Consider the following 24,797-nt stretch of genomic DNA (forward strand, 5'->3'; position numbering starts at 1 on the left):
CAACACTGTCTACATAACAGGTGCCAACTTCTTAGCATGGCATTCAAGGACTTTCCAGCTTGCTGGGACTCGGTCTCCCTTCTATCCACATTGATCTCCAGCCACATCCTGGAAGGCACCCTTGGTGAGAGTCCCAATGAATTCTTTAACCTCCAGCTCTCTGACTCACATAATTTTGCTTTCTTGGGCTCTCTGTCCAGAATGGCCTCTCCTATTAAATGTATTCTGAGAGCTCTTATCCCACAGTTAAGAATCAACCTGCATGTCCTCTCTTCTTTTAGCTTTACTTGATCCACCCCCTCCAACCTCCAACTTCTCTGCTCTTCCCTGTGTTCCCACAGTTCTCTATACCTGCCCTATTCTAGCACTCACCATTATGTAGGGGTTTCAGGTCTTTAAGCCCACTTACTTAGTTCACTTCTGAATTCAATGATTATCGAATGGTATGTTATTGGGCATTTTTATTCCATATAAGCCTAGTTTTATTGAATCTAATTCTTATGATGACCACAGAGAAACCCTTTTTTGTTCTTAACCATTTCAATGAATTAATAAATACTTGAAATTGTCACTAAAACCCTCTCTAATTAATTTTGTTGCCCCAGTGACCTGAAAGAGATTACAAAACTTTCAAACATGGTTTATCTTTCTTTTAAAGGATCAATTATATAACTATTATGAGTACTAAAAAAAAAAAAATTGAATTCATTTAAGAAATAACTGCTATTCCCTAATAGAAAGACCCCAAATATAATACCAGCAATGAGTCTTTCTTACCTTTATTCTTCCCAACTCAAACTGGAAAACATTGGGACTTGTTGCTTGTGCAAACACTGCAGGAAATAATTTTGTACTTGGCTCCACCTTAAATAAACAAATGAATTTGGTAAGAGTAGTCAATGAAGGAATGCAAAGAAAAAATATTTTCTTTATAATGACTAAGGAAAACTTTACAGAAGGGGACTGGACATCTGCATTCTCTCAGACAGATACCCTCTTTCAATAATGATTTTGGACTATTTGATGGTGTTATATGAACATTTTTGGAGGAATATACTGTTTCCTCTGAAAGGCACTGTTATTATTCAAACAGAGGTAGAAGGGTAGAATTAAACTCATTTCTATTTTCATTTTCTTCTAATTCTTTTTTTTTTTTTTTAAGATTTAATTTGTTTACTTGAGAGACAGAAAGAGAGGGATCCCATGCAAGGGGGAGGGGCAGAGGGAGAGGGAGAAAGAAAGAAACCTAGCCAGACTCCCTGCTGAGCCCAGAGCCTGAGCCAGGGCCCGACCCCACAAACCTGAGCTCATGACCTAAGCTGAAATCAAGAGTTGAGACTGAACCAACTGAGCCACCAGGGGACCCCACTGTTTCCTTCTAATTTCTAATGTACTTTTTGATCTAAAATGTGTTTTCTTCTCATGGGGAGAAAAGGCTTTCTTTCTGGAAGCACACCACTATCTCTGCCCACAGACCTGGTAGTACGTGCCCAGCTCCTTGCCGTTGGCAGTGAACGTGAGCAGCCCACTGGCAGCGTCCACCACGCACCCAATCTCCAGGCCATTGTTGTTGCGTCCTTGCCCGGGGCTCATGCTCTCGCCCGCACACACCATATAGCAGTTACTGCGTTTGATGCTGAATTTCAAAAAAAAACCACATTTTCATCTTCGTACAACCACAGACATAACAGAAAGCGTGTATATCTTGCAAACTAAACCTAAATTATGCTGCGCAAGCAACAAGCTCATGCTGTAATGGGAGAGGTGCACAATGGGCCCGATTCTGTGATTCTGAGCAAAATCCCACTGACTTTGTGGACATTCTGAATCAGGTCTTACACGTCTCTGAATTTTGCACCTAACGGAGACAGGTCAACAAGTTGGAACCAAGTAAAAACTGACCTGCACCTTCCCTCCAAAAACTCAAACCAAACTGGACCTTTTTCTGAGGTTCAAAAAAGTTTAACTATTTAATAATCATCCAAATTTGCAATTTTCACTCTCAAAGGGTTTTTTCTTTTTTTTTTTTTTTAAACCACTTGTTTGGGGACGAGAAGCATTCATTTCCAAACACTATCAAAGTCCTTAGGCAAACTCTACATGAGCCATCAATGATTCAGTATATTTAAAATTTGACTAAAATGATGCCCCTTTGTGGACAATTCCCGGTGATCTGTTATGAGAGAAAAAATTAGCTAGAATATGAATAAAATCAGCGATATTAACAACAAACCCTTGTTTCACCTTCACCGAAACCTTTACGAGAGATGGTAATAAACCTAAGTGATTTCAGCTTTGCCTCCTTCCTTTTCTCTGCCACAGCAGAGTGGTGTGCTCATGAAACTAGCAAAAAAAGTCAAAGGCAGGCAAGTAGGAGGAAAAGAAAAAGAAGGCTGAGATAAAGTCAGTTTTGGAATAATCAAGTTGGCTCTGTTTCTTTGCACTACTTACGTAAGATCCGACAACCCTTCCCTACCCTCTATTTCTTAGGCTAAAATCATCTCTAAGGTATCCCATTCCTCTGTTGGGTTATTTCCTTATACTGTTGCCATCTCTGAAAATCCAATGTGTCCTGCAAGAATATTCCCGGAGACAGGTACTTTGGGACCCCCATACTGATGTAAAGCACTCTCGACTGGAGATTTTGGCTCGGCCCACTGTCTCAAGGGCTCCAGTGTAACAACCTGAAGGCGGGAGAGTGAGCTTCCAGTCACCACAAACGATGGTACAGAAGAGAAGCAAGGTATGGAGGCCTTTTTCTATGAGACCTGTCACAGCAGATCAGAGAGGATGCATGGGCACAAAAGGTAGAAGCAAATGGTCAGATCTTCTCTTGTCTTATTCCGCAAGGAAGATAGCCTTCTTCACTTTTTTGAAGGTTTGGTTTGAGTTTGGTTTTGTCTTACAAATGAAAAAGGATGGCACAGAAAGTGTAAGTGACTTACCCAAAGCCACACAGCGAGTCAATGGCAAAGCTGAGGAAAGAACCCACTAGTCCTCAGTCTGAGTTCAAATGCGTCCACCTGGCCTCAACTACTAGCCCATATTCTCTTCACGTTTATCTCCCCACCACATCAACAGTTCCCCAGACACATTGCAGACCACAGAGGTCTCACATTCACCCGTCCCTAATCGCTAAAACAAAGGCTAAGTACGGGTAACCCAAACTGTTAGTCACATCCAGCGTCACCTGAAGGAATATATGAGTATCACCCAAAAAGGATGCACTGCTCTTACTTTATAATGTTTTTCACCTTTAATATATTCAGATTCCTTACTGGTTTGTAGGAATAACAAAAAGGACACTGACATTAATGGTTTGATGATATTGCTTCTATAAATACAGTATTATTCTGGACATGAAATCCAAGGAAAAAACGAACACCTAGGTTGATCAACATTTTCATCAGATATCATTCATGTAAAAAGAAAATTGAGAAAAACCGACCTCTCATGCACTTTTCCCTTCTCGTCTCCTAGAGTAACGGTTACTGTACGAACTCTGTCCAAGTCAAAGCCTGTATCATATTGATGAAAATCTGATGTAATCCAGCCCACCCAGACGTTAGCAGGTTCTTGGCCAGGAAAGATTCTCACTGAGTAATAGTACTGTCAAGACAGTAAAAACAAGTGTTGGAAAAGTAAGAAGAAACAAAACCTTGATATGCAGTGTCTTTAAACTGCCCTACGGCTGTTATTTCTTTGTTTAAAATCATTTGGCCTAATTCAAATGTTATAGGTACAAAGAACTAACATTGTGAGATAGGTCTTAAATTAGAGCAAAGGGAAATTAATCAGAAATAATGGGAAAAAGAAAAAAGATTTTGTCAGAGCAAACATTCCAAGTGATTTTAGGCTCTTTATACTCATAAGTATAAAAGTTCTATATTTTCATAAAGTATAAAAGTAAGTTTTATAAAGTACATTTATGTACATTCATAGCATACCTACAAATGTATGTGTACATATATAGTACACTTATGCAGAAAAATAATCCGTTTAGGCATGTAAGCTTCATATTCTTTAAGCTTACAGAAGCACACCAATCAGTGCTGGAGTCTTTATACCTGTTACCCACTCTTTGAATATGCTTCACCTTTCCTATCAATAGCATAGTATTTGACACCTTAAAATCACTTTGAAATAGCTCAGAATATGTGAAAGTCTAGCCCAAATGTGGGGGCTTTCTACGAGGGCTAGAACTCTATATTTTTTTTCCCACTCAGATTTTTTAGGAAAAGATGTTTTGAAAACTGTAAATAGCATCTGGCAAAATGTGACCTCCAACAAAGTATATGAAATCACCTTCCTTTAGACATATCGCTAAGATGAAGGAAATCATATGCACTTGGAAAAATTAAGTGGAAATTAAAATTTTTTCAAGAAATAGGATAGTAACCCATGGAATGGGAGAAGATATTCGCAATGACACTACAGACAAACGGCTGATATCCAAGATCTATAAAGAACTCCTCAAACTCAACACACACAAAACAGATAATCACATCAAAAAATGGGCAGAAGACATGAACAGACACTTCTCCAAAGAAGACATACAAAGGGCTAACAGACACAGGAAAAAAGGTTTATCATCACTAGCCATCAGGGAGATTCAAATCAAAACCACATTGAGATACCACCTTACACCAGTTAGAATGGCCAAAATCAACAAGACAGTGAACAAGTGTTGGAGAGGATGTGGAGAAGGGGGAACCCTCTTACACTGCTGGTGGGAATGCAAGTTGGTGCAGCCACTTTGGAAAACAGTGTGGAGATTCCTTAAGAAATTAAAAATAGAGCTACCCTACGACCCTGCAATTGCACTACTGGGTATTCACCCCAAAGATACAGATGTAGTGAAAAGAAGGGCCATCTGTACCCCAATGATCATAGCAGCAGTGGCCACAGTCACCAAACTGTGTAAAGAACCAAGATGTCCTTCAACTGACGAATGGATAAAGAAGATATAGTCCATATATACGATGGAGTATTATGCCTCCATCAGAAAGGATGAATACTCAACTTTTACAACAACATGGACGGGACTGGAAGAGATTATGCTGTGTGAAGTAAATCAAGCAGAGAGAGTCAATTATCTTATGGTTTCACTTACTTGTGGAGCATAAGGAATAACACAGAGGACACTGGGAGATGGAGAGGAGAAGTAAGTTGGGGGAAACTGGAGGGGGAGACAAACCATGAGAGACTGTGGACTCTGAGAAACAAACTGAGGGTTTTGGAGGGGAGGGGCATGGGGGGTTGGTGGTGGGTATTAAGGAGGGCATGTATTGCATAGAGCACTGGGTGTGGTACATAAACAATGAATTTTGGAACACTGAAAAAAAACAAAATTAATTTTTTTAAAAAAGTAAAAAAAAAAGAAAGAAAGAAACAGGATAGCAAATCAGGATTAAGCACACCATCAGGATGTTCTGTCTAAAATAGGTCTCTTAGTAGATAACATTTATCAGAATACACCTATACTTTTCAAATTTTCGATCCCCAAAATATAAGCAAATAATAATTTTAAAATAAGCTGGATAAACAGGATGAATGAAAATGAACTCTTCAAAATGCAACACATAATAAGGGACAAAGAGGAGTATGTGACAAAAGCTGCAACCTCATACCGTGGATGTTTGCATCAAGTAATCGTAATCATCTCGATCATCTGCAAGGACATCTTCCGTGAGTCTTGCAGAATGGCTTGTGCTGTAATCTGGCTTTGTTCTTCTAAGCAAAAATCTGAAATACAGTATAGGATTAAGAATAAGCAACATTCAAATGTTCTGCCTCATTGGAACATGAGCATATAATCATTTTAGTAGAGTGGTTCAAAACCAGGGTGATTTTGCTCCCCGGGGACATCTGGTACTATCTGGAGACATTTTTGGTTGACACAGCTGGGGGTGTGTGCCAATGACATTTAGTGGTTGGAGGCCATGGATGTTACTGAATATCCTTCAATTAACAGGTCAAACTCTCACAACCAGTAACTACCTAACCCAGAGCACTGATCACGCCGATGTTGAGAAACTAGGATTTAGTACAAAAAAGGATGCTAAAATAACTTGCCTCCTTGTCTATAAAAAATACTACTTAGAATACTCTTTAAGTTTCAACCAAAAACACAAATATAAACATCTCATAAAACTGATTTTTAGGAGAAGATATTTGTAAATTATATATCTGATAAGGGGTTAATATCCAGAATATATAAAGAACTCCTACAATTCAACAACCAAGAAGCAAATAACCCATTAAAAAAAAAGGGGGGGCAAAGAACCTGAAAAGACATTTCTCCAAGGACGATCCACAAATGGCCTATAAGCACATGAAAAGATACTCAACATCATTAATCATCAGGTAAATGCAAATCAAACCCACAGCAGAGACGTCATTTCACAGCCATTAGGATGGCCAATATCAAAAAATTAGAAAGTAACAAGGGTTGCTAAGAATGTGGAGGAACTGGAACACTTGTGCCCTGTTGGTGGGAATATAAAATGGTGCAACTACTGCGGAGAATACTATGAAGGTTCCTTGAAACCTTAAAAACAGAACCAGCAGCAATTCCATTTCTGGGTGTATGTCCAGAATAATTTGAAGTAGGGCCTTGAAAATATATTTGCACACGCATGTTCACATCAGCACTATTCACAATAGCCAAGAGGCAGAATCAACCCAAATGTCCACCAGTGGATGGATGGCTAAACACAAGGTGTCTATACTCAATGCAATAATATTCAGCCTTAGAAAGGAAGGAAGTTCTGCCATGTGCAACAACACGGATGAACCTTGAGGGCATTACGTTAAGTGAGTTAAGTCAATGACACATAGAAAAAAATACATGATGATTCCACTTCAGAAAGGGGTCAAATTCATAGAAATAAAAAGTAGAACTGTGCTTACCACAGGGTGGTGGGGAGGTGGAAAAGGAGAGTTGTTTAATGGGGACAGAGTTTCAGTTTTGCAAGATGAGAAAGTATTGGAGACCTGTCTCACAACAACGCAAATCTCCTTCACACTACTCAACTGTACGCTTAAAAAATGGCTAAAATGGCAAATTCTGTTATGTGTTTTTGACCACAATAAAGAAGTGCCTTAAATAAGTAACTCTTGGCATAGGTTATGTCTGTGGTAACAAACGAGATAGCACACAGGTTGCTTTCTTGTCCCCTGTCGAATCCTTTATACATAGAAGGGGGGTAAGAAGAAATAGACACTGGGCAATCCCTTGCTCTCTCCTGTACCCCTCCCCACATAATAACGACACATTTTAAATCATGTTGCATGTATCAATGACCTTTGTTTCAGACGAGAGGGTTTTTCCTGAGCATAATCTTTGTGGTTATTAAACTCTGGTTTTGTGGCTTCCTTGTCTTTGTCCACTCGATCTGGCACCAGATGGCCATGAGCGGTCTTCATTAGAACCTCAAAGTCAGAATCTGCATCATAGTCCTCCAGATCATTCTTAGGCCCAAAGAGCCCGGCGCCTGGGAGTCCTCCTGCCACTGTCTTGGAGAAAACCTCTGCACATTCGATGGGCATGCTCAGCCGATAGAACATGATATCGGTGCTGCTGTTCTGAGAACCGAAGGACTTCTGAGTGACCTTTAAACACGGAGAACTGTCTATGGTGCCGTCTATTCTGGTCACCTAGCAAAGGAAGAAGGGGGAGTTCAGATGTGAATCCACACCGTCGACCTCCTGATTCTAAAGATGGCTAACAGACATCATGGCTTTCAAACCCCAATCACGGCCCACACGTGGCAGAGTTTTGTGAATGACGTGATGAAACACAGTTAGTACTACGTTACGGACTCAGAGCTCTGAGTCATTTCCAAAGGCAGTTTGGGAAATTCACATTACAATTATATTTATTCAGATTAGGCCCCATGGGGTGCCTAAAATCAGAACCTCACGCTGAGTTCGGATTCCACCATTACGTAACACTTTAGGGCCACTTTTTCAAGTCAGTGGCAATAACTGTCCAAGGGGAGAATTCCCACGTGTAAAGACATTCATTCCACCCCTGGATTTTGGCAATGGTCTGAATCTTAAAGAAAAAGCAAACCTCGATATGCTCATGATTGGATGGGACCTGGAGAAACTGAGGAAGCCTCTTGCTCAGCCACATCGTAATATCCCTGTTCGTGTTAACAGCAAACGGTTCATAGCCCTCTTGTAAGCCACAGATGGTGAAATATTTCAAGGTGCTGACGTCCTTTCCAAAGTTCATGCGGCCCACTTGAGCCACTCCAAGGCTACAGACAGGAATGAATCCTGGGAAGAAAGAAAAAAATCAAATGTTCAGTATCATTTGTGTGATAGCCTGTTTGATCGGAATTCCCAAAAGCATTGTTCCGGAACTCTTGTCTTTGGGAGAGACGTTGGCGTGAGGTAATACAGTATTTGGAGAAAAGAGACCACCGACGCTAAGTATTAAATGTAAGGGTCAGAAGATCAGGGTTTGATCATAATTTACTAAACGCTGCCCCTAGATAAGACCTTCCTTTCACCCTGGACTTCTGTGAAATGAGAGAAGTGCTCAGCAGCCCCCAGTCCTCCTGGGATCTTAGGGTGGACAGTAACGGAAGGATGTCCCCAACCCACAGTCTCTTAGCTCAGGAATGCATGGGACTCCCTTGCAGAGGGAGGGTAATAAAGAAGTAAATGCCAAGTGGGCGGCTCTTCAACCTAGAACAAGCACTTGAAACACGGAAGTACTGAGCACAGCCTGAGCCACAGACTTCTTCTTCACATAGAACTCAAGGAAAAAAGATGAAAGATAACATTTTTAAAAGTTTTCATTCATTTATAGCTGCTTTTGATTTTTGGGGAAAAAACTGTGCCCTTTTTCTGGGGGACACTAGATCTAAGTATAGAAAACATACGCAAATAAATAAATATTCAGAAGTAGTTGCTAAAAATCCCACTGAAAAGCCTCCATCTGTCCCCTTCCCTTTGATGTCACTGCCATTATAGATTAAGTAGGGCAATTCACATCTAACCTAAATAATTAAGGTATGAAATCAAAGTACAAGTTAAAAGGAAACAAGAAACTAAATCAAAAGCAATAGAAATAAGCAATAGGGGTGAAAACCAAACCATTTCATCAGCTAATCTAATGTGTGGCAGGATTAGTAAATCTTTTCACTACTGAATAAAAAGGGGAATCTATGTTAATTCTGTTCATCGTTTCTCTGAATTCTTTGTAACCGGTTGTCTTTAGCCAGGGGCTGGAATGACATTTTTCAGTAGGGGGAGGGGTATGTGGAGGGATGTTTATGTACTCTTCATTTCTTTCTAGAATATTTTACACAGAAGTTCCAGTAGTCAGCACAATAAATACAGTCTACGGAGTAGAGAATCTAATTTACGGATCAAAAAAGCAGTGGATCCTAAGAAAAAGCTAGCAATTGTCTACCATTATGATTTATATTTCTTCCCTTGTTGAAATTAGTGACAATAAACGTAATATATAACCCTCAAAATAGCATGAGACAGCAAAAATTACATCCCATAATCCATAATGATTTCACTCAGTTTGTATTCATTGGGATATATACGCAAATAAATGGTTGTAGAACAGAGCTACCGACCAGGAAGCAAGAACACACCCAGCTGTGTTCAAGGAAGTGTGAATGATGAGTTTCTAGTTAAAACTAAAACCCACAGCTGTGTCTGCAGCTGTGACAACTCTTGAAGCAGCAGTCAAGGGAAATTGTTTGAAAGAAGTGTCCCCAAAGGAATCAAAGGAAGGGACTGGATAAATACAATGGACCTGAGACAGCCTGAGCCACATTTGCACAAATTGGCAAATCTAACACCCATCTGACATAAACTAGGGGATACCAAGATACAAACATCTCGGATTGTAAAGCCTTACTTCTTGCTAGTCACTTTACATGGAGAAGGAATCCCTACCCTATAAGGGAAGATACATACACTTGCATAGTAGATTTTGGGGAGTTTGTTACACTAACATCCAAACTTTTCTGTATGTTTGAAATATTTTCATTAAAAAAAAAAAAAACCAAGTAACTTGGTTTGCCCACAAAGATCATATCCCAAACTGTTCACTGTGGCTGTGTTTATGATCAGAGGACATTGTTAGCACAGTAAGTATATGTTTTTCCCTTGAGATGTAATACTATTTAGTTTTCGAAACTGTTTTTCAAGGATTCATTAATATATAGAAAAAAATATTCATAGTAAATATTACTTTATGAAAGAAAGCTATAGCATACGATTTATTTTGAAAGCTGGGAAAACATCAGAAGTTTTTTTATTAGAAAAGTACAGAATGGTAGGATTTTTAAACACGCTTTGTTCTTCCTTTTTCTGCTTCTCAGTTTAACACATTTTCTTCGCTGAATATGTATTTTGCTATGAAAACAAGTGATAGTCTTTGTAAAAATACACTAGTCACTTAATAAACTGGAGAGCCAGAATATGCCTACACCCTTCTCATACAGAAATGTGTAAGAGTAATGCGGATATAAAATAGCCAAACAAGTTCAGCTTTTTGAAGATCAAGCTCTCAACGTTGCTGGGTGTACGGTGAGTTCAGCATCAGAAATTTTGCCAATAAAATTAAGTGAGTACAAATTCATGAAGAGCAGTTTCACAATATGCATCAAGACACTTTCAACCATTCATTTCCTTATCCAATAAATACTTATGAGCAGCTCCCAAATGCCAGAAACTGGGAATAAAAGTTGACTGACATGAAGACATTAGCCCGAAGGTTCTCACAGTCTAATCCGGGGGGAAGACAGGCAAAGAAGTTATATCTCTTGAACCATCTACAGAGATGGGGTGCTAAGAGCAGAGGAAGAGGAGAGAGATGAAAATCAGGTGGGTTTCTCAGAGGAGTTATCATCAAAGATGGCAGACAGGTGCAGGTCCTTTGAAATGACTACGATTATGGAGCTTGAAGTCTGAGACCTGCACTAAAATCTCTGTTCCATCAACTCTCAGCTTTTTGACATTTGACAAGGTACTTAAATTCTCTAAGCATTGATCCTTTTTTCTGTAACATCTACCCCACAGGATTATGGTTTGAAAAATGAGATCCTCTGTGGATCGTGCTTAAAACATGGATGCTCAGTGAACAAAATTTAAAACTGGGCGGGGGGAGGTAAAAGTAACTAAACAGCCACAATAGAAGAATGGACAAGTATGATATATGCACAAAACTGAGTATGTGCAGGCATCAAAAATCATGTTCAGGACTCACCAGATTATAACTACAGAGAGAGAAAACCAACATAACAAAATTAAAACAAGTGGTGATTCCCAGTGGAAGGTAAACAGGTGTCCATTGCACTACTCTCACACTTTTCTGAAAGGCTGTTTCTCAAAATAGAAAGTTGGTTAAAAAAATCAAAGGTTAAGTTTAAAATGTTTTTATATCATGGAACAGCATTTATAATATTACATTAAAAAGGTGCCTGGAGAACATTATTTTTATATCTCAATGCTTCAAATGGAAGAAAAACACATTAAAATCAAATTTCTCTCTGGGTAGTAGGAATCTGTATAGTTTTTAGCCATTTTCATTATACTCCCTTGTATTTTCCAAATATTCAACCAGAATTTATTACTTCTTGATGAACAAGTAAATAGATGTAACATTTCATTAGTTTACAGCAGATATACACTTGTACATGGTATTTTTACTGCCTTCCTGTTTTAAGGCCCTTTCAAGGCATGTATTCATGAAAGAACACCCGTAAATAGAAATTGGTATTTTTTTCCCCTTTTTAATTTAGATGGAGTCAAACTTAATAAAATTTAAATCATACTGTGACTTCTGAAGATGTGGTTTTATTTCGTTTTGTTTGTAGAGAGTGGGAGAGAGACTGCTAGCTGTGGGAGGCGGGGAGGGGTAGAGGGGCAGAGAGAATCTTAAGCAGGTTCTGTGCCCAGCACAGAGCTGGACGAAGGTCTCGATCTCACAAACCTGAGATCACGACCTGAGCTGAAATCAAGAGTCAGGTGCTTAACCTACTGAGCCACCCATGCATCCCTGAAGGTGTAGCTTTTATAAAACTTCTGTGATCATAAGACGGCCACTATTTCTAAAAATTTCATGTTTTTAAATTAGTGTGTGCACAGCAGGAACAACTGGACGGCCATGACGTCAGGGAAGAGAGTGGAGGGAAACTACAGTACTTTGCAGTCACGTGACAGAAAGGCCAGGCATCAGGCCCCTGCATTTGGCCAGTACATGGCAAAGTGCCTAGCAAACAAAGGTACAGACAATAGATAACATGCCCATCACACCAGGCTCCCTAGTAGTGGCTAATGGTCCCTGACTGTTTTTATCTGATGCTCCTCTCACAGAACATTAACAACCGTTGGTTGAGATAGGAACGTTATTATCACTTTCCTGACAAGGAAACCAACCTTTTGGCTTAAATTGCTTACTCACAACCAAGTAGCCAGAGAAGAAACCCAGGCCTGCTCGGTCGTAAGGGCCATGCTTTAAGTCAGGGCCATACCTAACCAGAGGACAGAGTTCAGGTTTGGTGGCCCATACGGTCTGGCGAAACTACTCAAACCTGAGTGAAAGTCCAAAAGGGGCTGAATAAATAAATGAATGTGTGTGACGGTATTCCACTAAAACTTTATTTACAAAAACAGGTGGCAAGCTGGGTCTGCTTCAGGGCTTAGTATGCCAACCCCTGCTCTAAGTTACTATTCAACACTGTCTTCATTTAGTGTCAGGTCCTGCCATTCAGTAAGTATTTAATGAACACCTACCATGTGCCAAGCACCGTTCTTGGCTGGGGGTACAGCTGTGAACAGAATGCTCCCTTTCTGGAGGTCGCCTTTGGGCAGGCATACTAAGTAAATAAATACAGTTATATATACAGATATAAAATACGATGTCAGGAAATGATAAATGCTATCAAGACTTCCTGAATGTTTGCCATAAATTAAGCAAGATGGGTTGATAAATGACATCATTCTTAACCACTGCCCAGAGCAAAACACGGTTACGGAGGTTCAATTCTTTATCAGTTCGAAATAAGCTGAACACACAAATACTCGGACACGAGAAAACAGATCTCCCCAAATTCAGGCATATACCTCGGCATAAGTAAAATGCTGGTCCTACCTTCCTGGGCTTTGCCTTCTCCATCTTCTGTTGCAGTTACCTTAACTGACACCCTGCAAACAACAAAGCCTGGGGATGTCTAAGGGAAGTTTTCTTCCTGGCGGTGGATCTTAAATTTAGTCCACACGAGTCCCGTTGGCTTCTTGGGGCTGAGCCAGACCCACCCTAGCCATTTGTAAATCTGTTAAAACAGTAGCTACAACGTATGGTTAAACTGCTTCCTCCAACAAAAGACAGATGGCTTCAGCCAATTTTAACTTTCTCCGTGGATAAAAGCCTCCCTGCTCCAGAGCAGAGGGGTGTGTGACAAGCGTGCAAGTCCAGCCAAGGAATTGGCAGTCACAGGATGTGGGGGTGTGATGCGGGCGTGAAATCTGTGGCGGGGGCTAAAAGGGAAGAAAATAAAGCAGATCCCAAGCATAAGAGCTTGTTGTAGGAACACACGGTTTCAGACTTCGAAACTTCTGAACTACAGATTCGCATCCACATTTATAACCCAAGCCAAATGGCCAGAAGCAGTAAAATGGCCAATATTAGACTAAAAGGTACATCTGAATTATTTGAACCGAAGGAAGAATAACACGTAGTATGTGCCAGATAATATATAAGCACTTTCCCATTTATTATAAATTATTAACCTCATTTTTCAAGATGAGGAGACAAATAAGATGTTAAGTCATTTGTCTCAGGTCCTATACCTGGTTAAATGGGAAGTGAGGCTTTGAATCAATTATGCAAGAAGGAGGGGAGCCTGGGTGGCTCAGTGGGTTAAAGCCTCTGCCTTCAGTTGAGGTCATGATCTCAGGGTCCTGGGATCGAGCCCCACGTCAGACTCTCTGGTCAGCAGGGAGCCTGCTTCCCTTCCTCTCCCTCTGCCTGCCTCTCTGCCTACTTGTGATCTGTCTGTCAAATAAATAAATAAAATCTTTAAAAAAAAAAAAAGAATGCAAGAAGGAGGGTAAAACAGAAATAAGATCAACTTGCCTTAGATTTCTGGGATCTTTAGAACTGGAAGGGGCATAAAAAGATCATTTCCAGTTGGAGCTTTTTATTTTAAGGAAATGAAAACAGAGAGGCTATTTGCCCAAAGCCATGCAGGAAGAATGATATTCAGAATTGGGTCTAGAACCAGGACTTCAGACATGAAATCTGCTGCTTCTATTCCACTCTGGCTTAGAAAACAACTCGACAAATACACTGGGTAAGGACTTCGGGGATTTACTGTGTTTCAAGCGCTTCTTTAGTGCAAAGACTTTGTAATACCAACTTTGGCCCAAAGAGGGACATCCCCATACTTTCTTCCTGACTCTCGGTTCACTTCAGATAATCAAGATCAGTAGACAATTTAATTTTTGATCCCGAATACTATTAAGTGTCCTCTCTTCATCAATATACACAACATAAATGTCAATTAAATGGTCAGGTTAAGCTAAGCAGAGTTCGGCTTTCACTGAACTCGTCAATCATTTCACAGCGAATTTCCCTAAATAACATGTGTAGAAAATATACAAGTAAACTCAAGAGACAGAAAAACTAGATAATCTAAAATTCAACTCTAAACAAAATAAAAGTTCCCCTCATTTGTTAAAGTCCTATGTATTTAAGAGTTGTATTCTTGAAGAAGCCCGAAGACTTTCTAGAATCTCTCTTTTCTGATTCTAGACAAAACCATGAAATGGATTATGCCAGGTCCCAACATCTTCAGACTCTAGAGTTTGTCTACCGTTTTGTAAATAACTGCCTTTATCGTTACTCTGTCCCAACACAATTTGGGGCTGTTTGGATGGCTCCACTGTAGTGACTCACGCTCTTGACTTCTTCTCCCAGCAAGTGCTAATTTTTAATTAGGAATATCCTTAGTAAGTTACCGTCCCAGGTGGGATACAGACCTGCCCCTGAGGTCTGTAACAATGGCAGGTTTTGCAGAGTGACAGGACAGATGTTATGGGGGAGTTGGAAGGCAGGGATCTGGGACGGTGCCCTCCTTCTACTACTCTTAAATTCATGTCATGTCAAAAACCTTCTCAATCTTCATCCATGAAGTGGTTAAACTGTTGCAATATTTCAACTGAGCATAAAAAGAGTACGTTAGTCTGAGGGTTCCATGCTCTTGTTTCCTTCCTTCTTTTTTTAAAGGTAGCATGACAAAATCAGTAATGGAAAGTTACGCTTCCCTCTCTTTTTCCTTAGAGGGCTTTTCAGTCTGAAGCTATACAGTTATTTTCATTACAACAGTATTCTTCTGTTTCGCTCCCGTGGAGAGGAACTGCGTGCTGTCTGAGCACGGGGACTCCGTTTCGCTTGCTGTTCTTCCAGGTGGCAGACAGAGCGTCACAAGCATCAATTCTGGATTTGATTATAATCTTTACAGATGCAGAACCTGAGGGCCCTGAGCTGATCTTTACTTACAGAAGAGCCAACGAGTTTGAAAAAGCTCCAGTGTGATGAGGCATTAACACAGCCCAAGATATGTACCTACAGCAGACTTCATCAAAGGCAGGTGATCTCCAGACGAAGTAACTATTCTCTCACCATATGGCGAGATTTTAAATGACTCTCTTCCTTGCCTTATATCAAGGGTATGATTAGCTCTACAAACCGCTGGTAACAGAAGGCTTCGCACGCATAGATCAAGAGCACTACTAGGTTAGGAGGGGACACTGGAGGGGGAGGTGTTTCAGTTTCCTAGGGCCGCCATATAACAAAACACCCCAGACTGGGTGGGTGAGGCAACAGAAATTTGTTCTCACGTTTCCAGAGACAGAAAGTCCAAGATCAGGGTGTCCACAGGTTTGGTTTCTCCAGCAGCCTCTCTCTGTGGCTTGGGGATGGCTGCCTTGCCGTGGCCTTTCCTCTGTGCATGGGAAACCCTTGGTGTCTCTTCGTCTTCTTGCGAGGACCAGTCATCCCCAATTAGGGCCTGACCCTTATGAACTCATCTAATCTGAATGATTTCTTTAAAGGCCCAAATACAGTCACTTTAGGGGGTTAGGGCTCCAACATATGAATCTGGGGTGCACAATTCAGGCCATAACAGGTAGGCTCGAATGTGGTTGAATTCAGAATGTCGTATTCCCCAGCAGACACATCTTCTCGGAAGCCAAGCTTGCTTGCTGAGCCCCGAGAGACCCCTGGATTTTAAGACTCTGAACTCTAGGAAGAATTTCATTTAATATTCCCACAAAGCATTTCTTCTTTTTTTTTTTTCAAAGTGAGCCTGGCTGATTTCTCACATGCTTTAGGAAGTGGCAAGCCCCAGCAGAAGTAAGACATGCATTCATCTTTACTGTAGTAAAAACTGGCTCATAGTACATAGGTTCTTTTTTCAAGTAAGTGTGGGACACGAGCTAGGTATTCAAGAAAATTCTGTGCACCATCAGCATGTTAGGAAATGTCATACCATTTGCACATTTCACCACTGTTTCTTTGTTTCCTTTTTTGCTTTATTCTTGCTCTTCTGTTTTGCTTTTCTGACTTTTACATTTTTCTTTACATTTACATTTTGTGAGGTAATCTGAAATGTATAGTATGTGACAGTTGAGAAAGTGACTCAGCAGAGCTGGTCAACAAGCAAACGAAAGAACAAAGAAAGGAGGGAATGTGTTTTAAGTTAGGGTTTAACTACTATGTTTACTACTCACGTAATTTTAGGGGGATTTGGTATTGCTTTAGCATAAATGAGGTTTAATTGGGAGGCTTGGGGATGCATCCATTTATTCCAGTTGAAATTAGTGATAATTAGTTTTTGACCTATGGAAATGTGTCCTTTGAGTGTGCTTTTAAGTAATAAGTTATCCTCATAAGGAAGGGAAGAAGGCACAGGGCTAATAAAAAGTACAGTTTGCAATGAGCTGGTACTTGGGACCAAGATTCTGTTTTTAAATTGGGGAACTGGGTTACATCATGCGTGAACCACAAGATTTCCTGCAGTTTCTCCAGAGACATAGAGAAAAAGCCACTGGCTAGTCTTCCTGGCTTCTTTCCTCGAGGCTAATAAACCAAATCTCGGGCTTTGAGATTCTGCTATTCTTTTTTTTTTTTTTTAAAGATTATTTATTTATTTATTTGACAGACAGAGATCACAAGTAGGCAGAGAGGCAGGCAGAGAAAGAGGAGGAAGCAGGCTCCCTGTCGAGCAGAGAGCCCGATGCGGGACTCGATCCCAGGACGCCGGGATCATGACCTGAGCCGAAAGCAGAGGCTTTAACCCACTGAGCCACCCAGGTTCCCGAGATTCTGCTATTCTGATGGTACCAAAAACAAGAGCCAACCCAAAAGCTCACCAAGGAAAAGATCATTTCTCTCTGAGGCCTGGAGCAGCTCTGGACATTTGATGAAGGGCTCTTCTCTTCCTGAGGTGGCCTCAGACTGACCCTAAGAATGGAGGGCAGGGGGGGAACACCTCATTCCCACTCCCTCACCAAAACTATAGAATGGGAGAAAAGATTTCCAATGAGATAAACCTCCCCCACAGAGGAGACGCATCCTTTGAATTCCTGTTCAGAAACTCTTTTGAAAAGTACTCTCTTGTGGAAACCCGTGGTGGAACATGAACCGGAGACCTCTCCCCAGGGACAGGGTTCCAGAGAAGGAAGCACCAAGAGGCACTGAGGTGACAGGCGGGACACAAGGCGCCCAAATATTAGGGAGTTGATAAAGAGGGAGAAAAGCAAAGGAAAGAAACTTGGGACCGTGGGAAATGTGAGTCATTCACTTTGGAGGGCTTTCCTGCAAACATGAGGCACTGTGCTCGTAAGACACAGGCCATTACCATTCCTTATACCCAGACCCTTATTCTCTCTGCTGTATAAGGAAAAATTCTTCATTATCTGGGCTGGAGATCACACCCTCTTCACCTTCTCAAGAATTTCAGTGAATATCGTCTCTCAGACTTTTACCATCAATTTCTCCCTCTCTACTAGATTATTCCCCAAAGCTCCGCAGACATGCTCATGAATCCTATTTCTTCTTTAAGAATCTCAAGTGCACAGAAGTGGAAAGTGGATTAATTACAAACTGTTGTTCCCCACATGCTTGTCATGACCTGATTTTACTTTGTTCTTTAGTTGGACCTTTTTAGATCCTGTAATAAGCATCTGCTAACCCACCACCCAAAGGAAAACCTACAGCCTTAACGATAGCCTACATCTAACCACATTATGCTGATTTTCCCATCTCCCTGCCTCCTTCCCCCTGAAGAAACCATCACCCCAAATCCCAAGACCAGCACTCTCTTACTTTATCTGTACTTTTAAAAACATACTTTTAAGGGTTTGACTGAGTGTAACTTTTACAAAAATGGTAGCATCCTCTATGATTCTTGTACTCATTTCCTATTGCTTTTGTAATAAAAACACCACAAACTTAGTGGCTTAAGACAAAACCAATTTATTAGCTTGTATTCCTGAAGGCTAGAGGTTCAAAATGGATTTTACTGGGCTACAAAGTGTCCCCGGGGCTTGTGTTCCTTCTAGGGACTCTGGACTCTGGGAAGAATCTGTTCCCTGTCCTTTCTAGAGGCTTCCTACTTCCCTGACTCCTTGACTCTTGACTCCTTCAGAACCAGCATCTCCGTATCACTCCCTTCTCCTGTGTCCCTGCTTACTCCTGCCTCCCTCTTGAAAGGACTTCTGTGATTACACTGGAACCATCCAGAAAATCCAGGAGAGCCTTACAAATGCAAGACAGTTATCTTAATCACATCTGCTAAATCCCTTTGCCACACAGAAGGTAATCCATTGGCAAGTTTTAGGGAGCGGACACGGACCTCTCTTTGGGGCACTGTCTTTGCCTGCCCTAGCTACCTTTCAGGACTCACTTCTCTCCTCGACATATTCCTAGTCCACCTGTCACTGTAGCTTCCCACCTGACTCATCCATCCTCCTGCAAGTGTTACTGATGGGATGGCTTCCTGCTTTGGCTACTGTGAGCAGTGTTCCTATGAACATTCTTGTTCATGTCTCCTGCTGTAGAGATATATAAAGGTCACTGGGGAACTGGAACAGAATTTTTGGGCCATGCGTATGTAAATATTCAAATTTCAGAGATACTGCCAAACTGTGTTTTTGTTTTTTTAAGCGAGAGCACCATGTGCACCCCTAAGAACCATGGAAAGCAGTCCTAAGGAAAGCCAACACTCGGTATTGCCCAATATCTAAAAAAATTTTGCCAACAGAATATATCTAAAATAGCATCTAATTATGGTTTACACTTCCCTGATCATTAATAATAACAAATATTTCCTCAAATGCTTATTGCCAGGGTGCCTCAGTCAGTAAGTATCTGCCTTCGGCTTGGGTCATGATCCCGGGATTCTGGGACTGAGCCCTGCATCAGGCTCTCTGCTCGGCAGGAAGCCTGCTTTACTGCTTTACCCTCTACTCCCTCTGCTTGTGTTTCCTCTCTCATTCTCTATCCCCCTGTGTCAAATGAATGAATAAAATCTTTAAAAAATATATTTATTGCCCATCTGGATTTATTCAATGAGATGTCTACTGATGACTTTTCATCTTTTTTCTTAGTAATTTCAGTTCTTTATGCTTTTCTTGACACTAACATTTTTTTTCAGTTGTTTACATTGTATTTGAGTTCTCTGACCCCACTAATAAATTGTTTTTCCATTCCCTTTAAGGTTTCTTTGGTTGTTCTTTAAATGAAAGTTCTTAAGTTTGTATAGATGGATTTACCAGTCTTTTATAGTCACTGGGTTTTTGTTTTATATTTTCTTGTTCTACTCTAAGATAAAGGTTTCCTACCCCATTGTCTAAAAAGATTTATCTATATTTCCTACCAAGAATTGCAAAGTTTTATTTTTGACATTAAGACCTTAGTCCATTTGGGACTGGCTGTTACATATACAGTGTAAGGAAATGATCCAATTCATTCAGATCCCAATCCCCCTTTCTCCACCACCCTGGCAATGCCACCCATCATATTACAAGGTTCCATATGTGGGCTGATGGGTTCTTCTACCCTCTCTAATTTATCTTATGGATTCCTTTGCCTATCCCTGCACTAATACTACATGTCTCAATGCTTATAGCTTCAAAATAAATCCTTACTGGGGTGCCTGGGTGGCTCAGCCAGTGAAGCATCCAACTCTTGGTTTTAGCTCAGGTCAGGATCTCAGGGTAGTGAGATCGAGCCCGGCATGCTGCGCCATGTTCAGCATGGAGGCTGCTTAAGATTCTCTCTCTCTCTTTTTCCTCTGCCCCTTTAACCCCATGCATGCATGCACACACATGCGCTCTCTCTACAATAAATCCATCTTTAAAAAAACCCTTATCTATTTTATCTTTCAAAATCAATACAGTACAACATATACCCTATCCCTGCTCTTTTTTTTTAAATTTATTTATTTGTTAGAGAGAGAGAGAGCGAGCGAGCACAGGCAGACAGAGTGATAGGCAGAGGCAGAGGGAGAAGCAGGCTCCCCGCCGAGCAAGGAGCCCGATGTGGGACTCGATCCCAGGACGCTGAGATCATGACCTGAGCCGAAGGCAGCTGCTTAACCAACTGAGCCACCCAGGCGTCCCCTGCTCTTTTTTATCATAAGTAATCTTGAGATTTTTAGTCTTTTACTCTTCTATATACATTTTGGAAACATTATACCAAGCCCCAGGAGAAACTTCTTGAGACTTTAAAAGACAAAGTATGATGTTTGGATGGGATCTATACATCAATTTTGGAAGAACTAATATCTTAAGGCTATTGTCTTCCTTCTGAACATAATATAGCTCTCATTTATTGAGTAATAAATCTCTTTTTTGAACCATTTTATTAAGGTGTGATTGACATAGCAAAGGTTGTACATACTTAATGTACACAACTTGATGACTTTGGAGATAAGTATACACCTCAGAAATCACCTACACCATAAACATATCCGTTATCTACAAAAGCTTACCCCTGCCCTCTTACTTTTATCATCATCATCATCATAATGTGTGTGGAGGGGATGTGTAAGATAAGAACACTTAACATTTACCTTCTTTGCAAAATTTGAGGCATGTAATTCAGGACTATAGTTAACTAAAGGAAGGAAGTCTCTAGGACTTACTCATCTTGTATCACTGAAGGTTTGTACCCTTTGATTAACAGTTCTTTATTTCTCCCTTTCCTCAGCCCCTGGCCGCTACCATTCTACTCTCTACTTCTGAGTCTGACTACTTTAGAATCATCATTTCTAAGTGTATCATGTAGTACTTAGTACCCGTCCTTCTGTATCTGGGTTATTTCACTTAGTCTAACGTCCTCCAGCTATCCATGTTGTCACAAGCTGCAGAATTTGCTTCTTTTCTAAGGTAATAATATTCTGTTGTACATAAATTTCATATTTTCTTTATTCAATTATCTGTCAACAGATACGTCAGCTGTTTCCTTACCTTGGCTGTTGTGAATAATCCTGCAGTCTACCAGCTGACTTCCCATGAACAGTGCATGAAGGTTTCCTTTTCTCCACACCCTCACCAACATGTCCTATCTTTAGTTTTTTGGGGTTTTTTGATCACAGCCATTCTGACAGGTATAAAGGGATATTTCATTACGGTATTTAATTGCATTTTCCTGGTGATGAGTGATGTTGAGCACCTTTCCATACAACTGTTGGCCACTTGTATGTCTTCTCTGGAGAAACATCTACTTGGTTCCTTGGTCCATTTTTTAAATAGGCAGTTTGTTGTTGTTTTTGCCAATGAGTTACAAGAGCTCCTTATATATTTTGAAAATGATCCTTTATCAGATATATGGTTTGTAAATGTTTTTTCCCACTCCACAGGTTGCCTCTTCATTGTGTTGATGGCATCCTTTCTTGTGCAAAAGGTTTTTAATTTGATATAATTCCACATATCCATTTTTCCTTTTCTTGACTGCTTTTGGTGTCATATCCAAAAAAATCATTGCTAAGGGCACTTCCAAATAGCTATTCCCCTATGTTTCCTCTTGTAATTACACTTTCAGTTTTTATGGTTAAGTCTTTAGTCTATTTTGAGTTGATTTTTGTATATAGTCAAAAAACATTGTGTATGGTCCAAAATTAGGTAAAAGGTCCAACTGCTTTTTTTTTTTTATGTGTCAATATCCAATTTTCCCAACACTAGTTATTGAACAGACTATCCATTTCCCATTACATAGTCTTGGTATATTTGTCAAAGATCGGCTGAACATGTATGATAAATTTCTTAACAAAGTTACTCTATCAATAAAGTTTAATGATTTTGTCTGTAAACACTTTGTTCACCTTCTGTTCAGGTGATAACTAGTTACTGAAAATTCCTGATGTTACTGTGAATGCTATCTTCTCTTTAATCTAGTTTAAGGTTTGCATCTAGCATAGAAACGCTAACTTGCTAAATGCTTCAATTATTCCTAGTGAAGGCTATAGATTCTTCAGTTTTCTCTGTAAATAATTACATTATCTGCAAATAATGATAGATTTGTTGTTCCCTTTATTCCAAATCTCATTGTCACTTCCAATTTCATTTCTTGTCATATCACAAGTTTGAAAAAGAATTTATGACAGACTTTTTTTTCTTTTTCTTTCTTCTTTTTTTTTTTCTACAACACCACACTTCCAAGCACAGGAATGTACTGTAATTGCTAAAGTACTAAAAGATTTTGTAAGTGTTCTATATTTAAATTCTTCTTGCATGTCTTTATATCTGTGCCATGCTTGATTTGGCACGTGTTACATCATCATAATTCCTCCTTATCTCTACAGAGACAGTGAACTCAAACATATTAACACTGGTTTTGAAAGCAATCAAAAGAACTATGTGGTAAGATCAATGAAAATACATATATATATTTCCATATATAAATATCCAATCTCTACTAGCCCTGTTCTTGTCCCCCACCTAACATGGTAAGAATCACCTCCACGGAGCTCTTGAGGAAGTATATCAAGAAATGCTTCATATGAAAATGATTACTTTAAAAAAAAAAAGCTTTAGTCCCAAATTGGATTCGTGATAACCATCTCTGGCTTTACTAAGATAGACTAGATTCAGTCAGAACTCCTTTCAGGCTCTTGCTAAGGGACAGGTGTCCTAGCCTGGCTGGCTTGTAGAACTCTGTGGGTAACAATATGAATGTCAGCCACTATAGGCAACATGGTTTGTGACAGAAATGACTCCTGATTAGTTAACTGCATAGGGACTGGGAGAACCACACACACATCTCAGTGACTCCTGAGGAAGTGGCATGTTTGAGGCTGAACATACTCAAGTTCCTCTTCGCTATCCCTCTGAGTAGACTGGCTCCAAGGATGGCCCTTGCAGTACTCTGGCAACAACAGCATATCCCTGTGGCTTTTCATACTTGCTCTTTTGAGCCCCATTTGTCTCGAGGACTGTCGCTCAAGGGTGATGGGTAAATTAAGGAGCCCATCTCAGGGCCTCCTCTTACACCCAGAGCAGGCCCATCGAATTTCTTATTTTTCAGTAAGCTGTGTGAAGTTAATTGACAGGGAAATGGAAAATTCCACTCCAAAAAGCATTTTCAAATCACAGGCGTGGATAAATTCCATTTTATGGAAGAAAATTTAGAATTACGAGTGACCTCTATGAAGTTAATTGCGAAGGATCATGGCTACGAGAAAACAATAACCTGCCTTGGAGACCAGAAATACACCTCTCCAACACCTCAAACCAAAGCCCAACAATATTCACCACAAAATTTTCAAACAACTCATGAGAGTGCTATATGAACTCTCTCATAGTGATACCAACTATGAGAGTTATTTTTTAAATTTTAAAAAATTCTGTGACGTGTAAAGTCATAAGCGTTTATAAGACTGTACCAGCCAGACGAGCTCAGTCTGTTTCACCTCCACAATGGTGACTGATTGGTCTTTGCAACAGCGCCACGAGCATGAACATTTGTTATGTGCTTAAATAGTATGGATGGGCATTCCACATTGTTTAGAATTCTAACACCATTCTCTGAATCTATGTGGCATAAATTAAGCAAACAGAGCTCACACAGGCACTTCCTTCCAACGAAGGAAGGCATAGCATACAACAATTTCTAAACAACCGATTAAAAAATTAAAAGCTCAGGTCATATCTATCAATAAAGACAGAAAACACAGAAAAAGCCCCTCTCCCACCTTCCCCCTGATATATTAACACTCGTAAAGACAATCACACAGAAAGGGAGAAGGGTAATGGGTTGGTAGAGTGCCAGTTCCACCAGAGATACAGGTGTGCAAAACAGAAATTAAGTTACACAACTACAGAATTCTGGGGCACCTGGGTGGCTCGGTTAAGTGGATGCCTTCGGCTCAGGTCATGATCTTGGGGTCCTGGGACTGAACCCCACATAGAGTTCCCTGCTTAGTGGGGAGCCTGCTTCTTCTCCTCCCACTGCCCATCCACCCTCTCAAATAAATACAATCTTTTAAAAAAATGTAGAATTCCTACCATTTTTGCAAATCTATATTTGAGAAACGATGGTCATACCTGCTTACAAGCTTACTGAATGAATGAATATAAAACTTAACACAAATAATGAGGGGACTAACTTTTTGAGGCTCAGCGACTTTTTTAAGATTTTATTCATCCATTTAAGAGACAGTGTGCGCATGAGCAGGGGGGAGGGGCAGAGGCAGAAGCAGACTCCTTGCTGAGCAAGAAACCAACAGGGAGGACACAGACGCAGGGCTTTT

General features: G+C 40.3%; 1 protein-coding gene across 1 annotated transcript in view; it reads right to left on the reverse strand.

The window, feature by feature from the left end:
- Positions 1-24,797, reverse strand: part of RYR2 (ryanodine receptor 2) — a gene marked incomplete at its 5' end in the record, with an annotated part of 631,749 nt that overhangs the window by 224,716 nt on the left and 382,236 nt on the right. Inside the window, 6 exons of the mRNA XM_080822946.1 lie at positions 778-864; positions 1,477-1,636; positions 3,449-3,609; positions 5,631-5,745; positions 7,307-7,659; positions 8,078-8,286. Coding sequence (XP_080679072.1) covers positions 778-864; positions 1,477-1,636; positions 3,449-3,609; positions 5,631-5,745; positions 7,307-7,659; positions 8,078-8,286 — 1,085 coding nt within the window. The remainder of the gene's footprint in view (positions 1-777; positions 865-1,476; positions 1,637-3,448; positions 3,610-5,630; positions 5,746-7,306; positions 7,660-8,077; positions 8,287-24,797) is intronic.

This window comes from Martes martes (assembly GCF_963455335.1).
Source record: "Martes martes genome assembly, chromosome: 14".
Classification (NCBI taxonomy): domain Eukaryota; kingdom Metazoa; phylum Chordata; class Mammalia; order Carnivora; family Mustelidae; genus Martes; species Martes martes.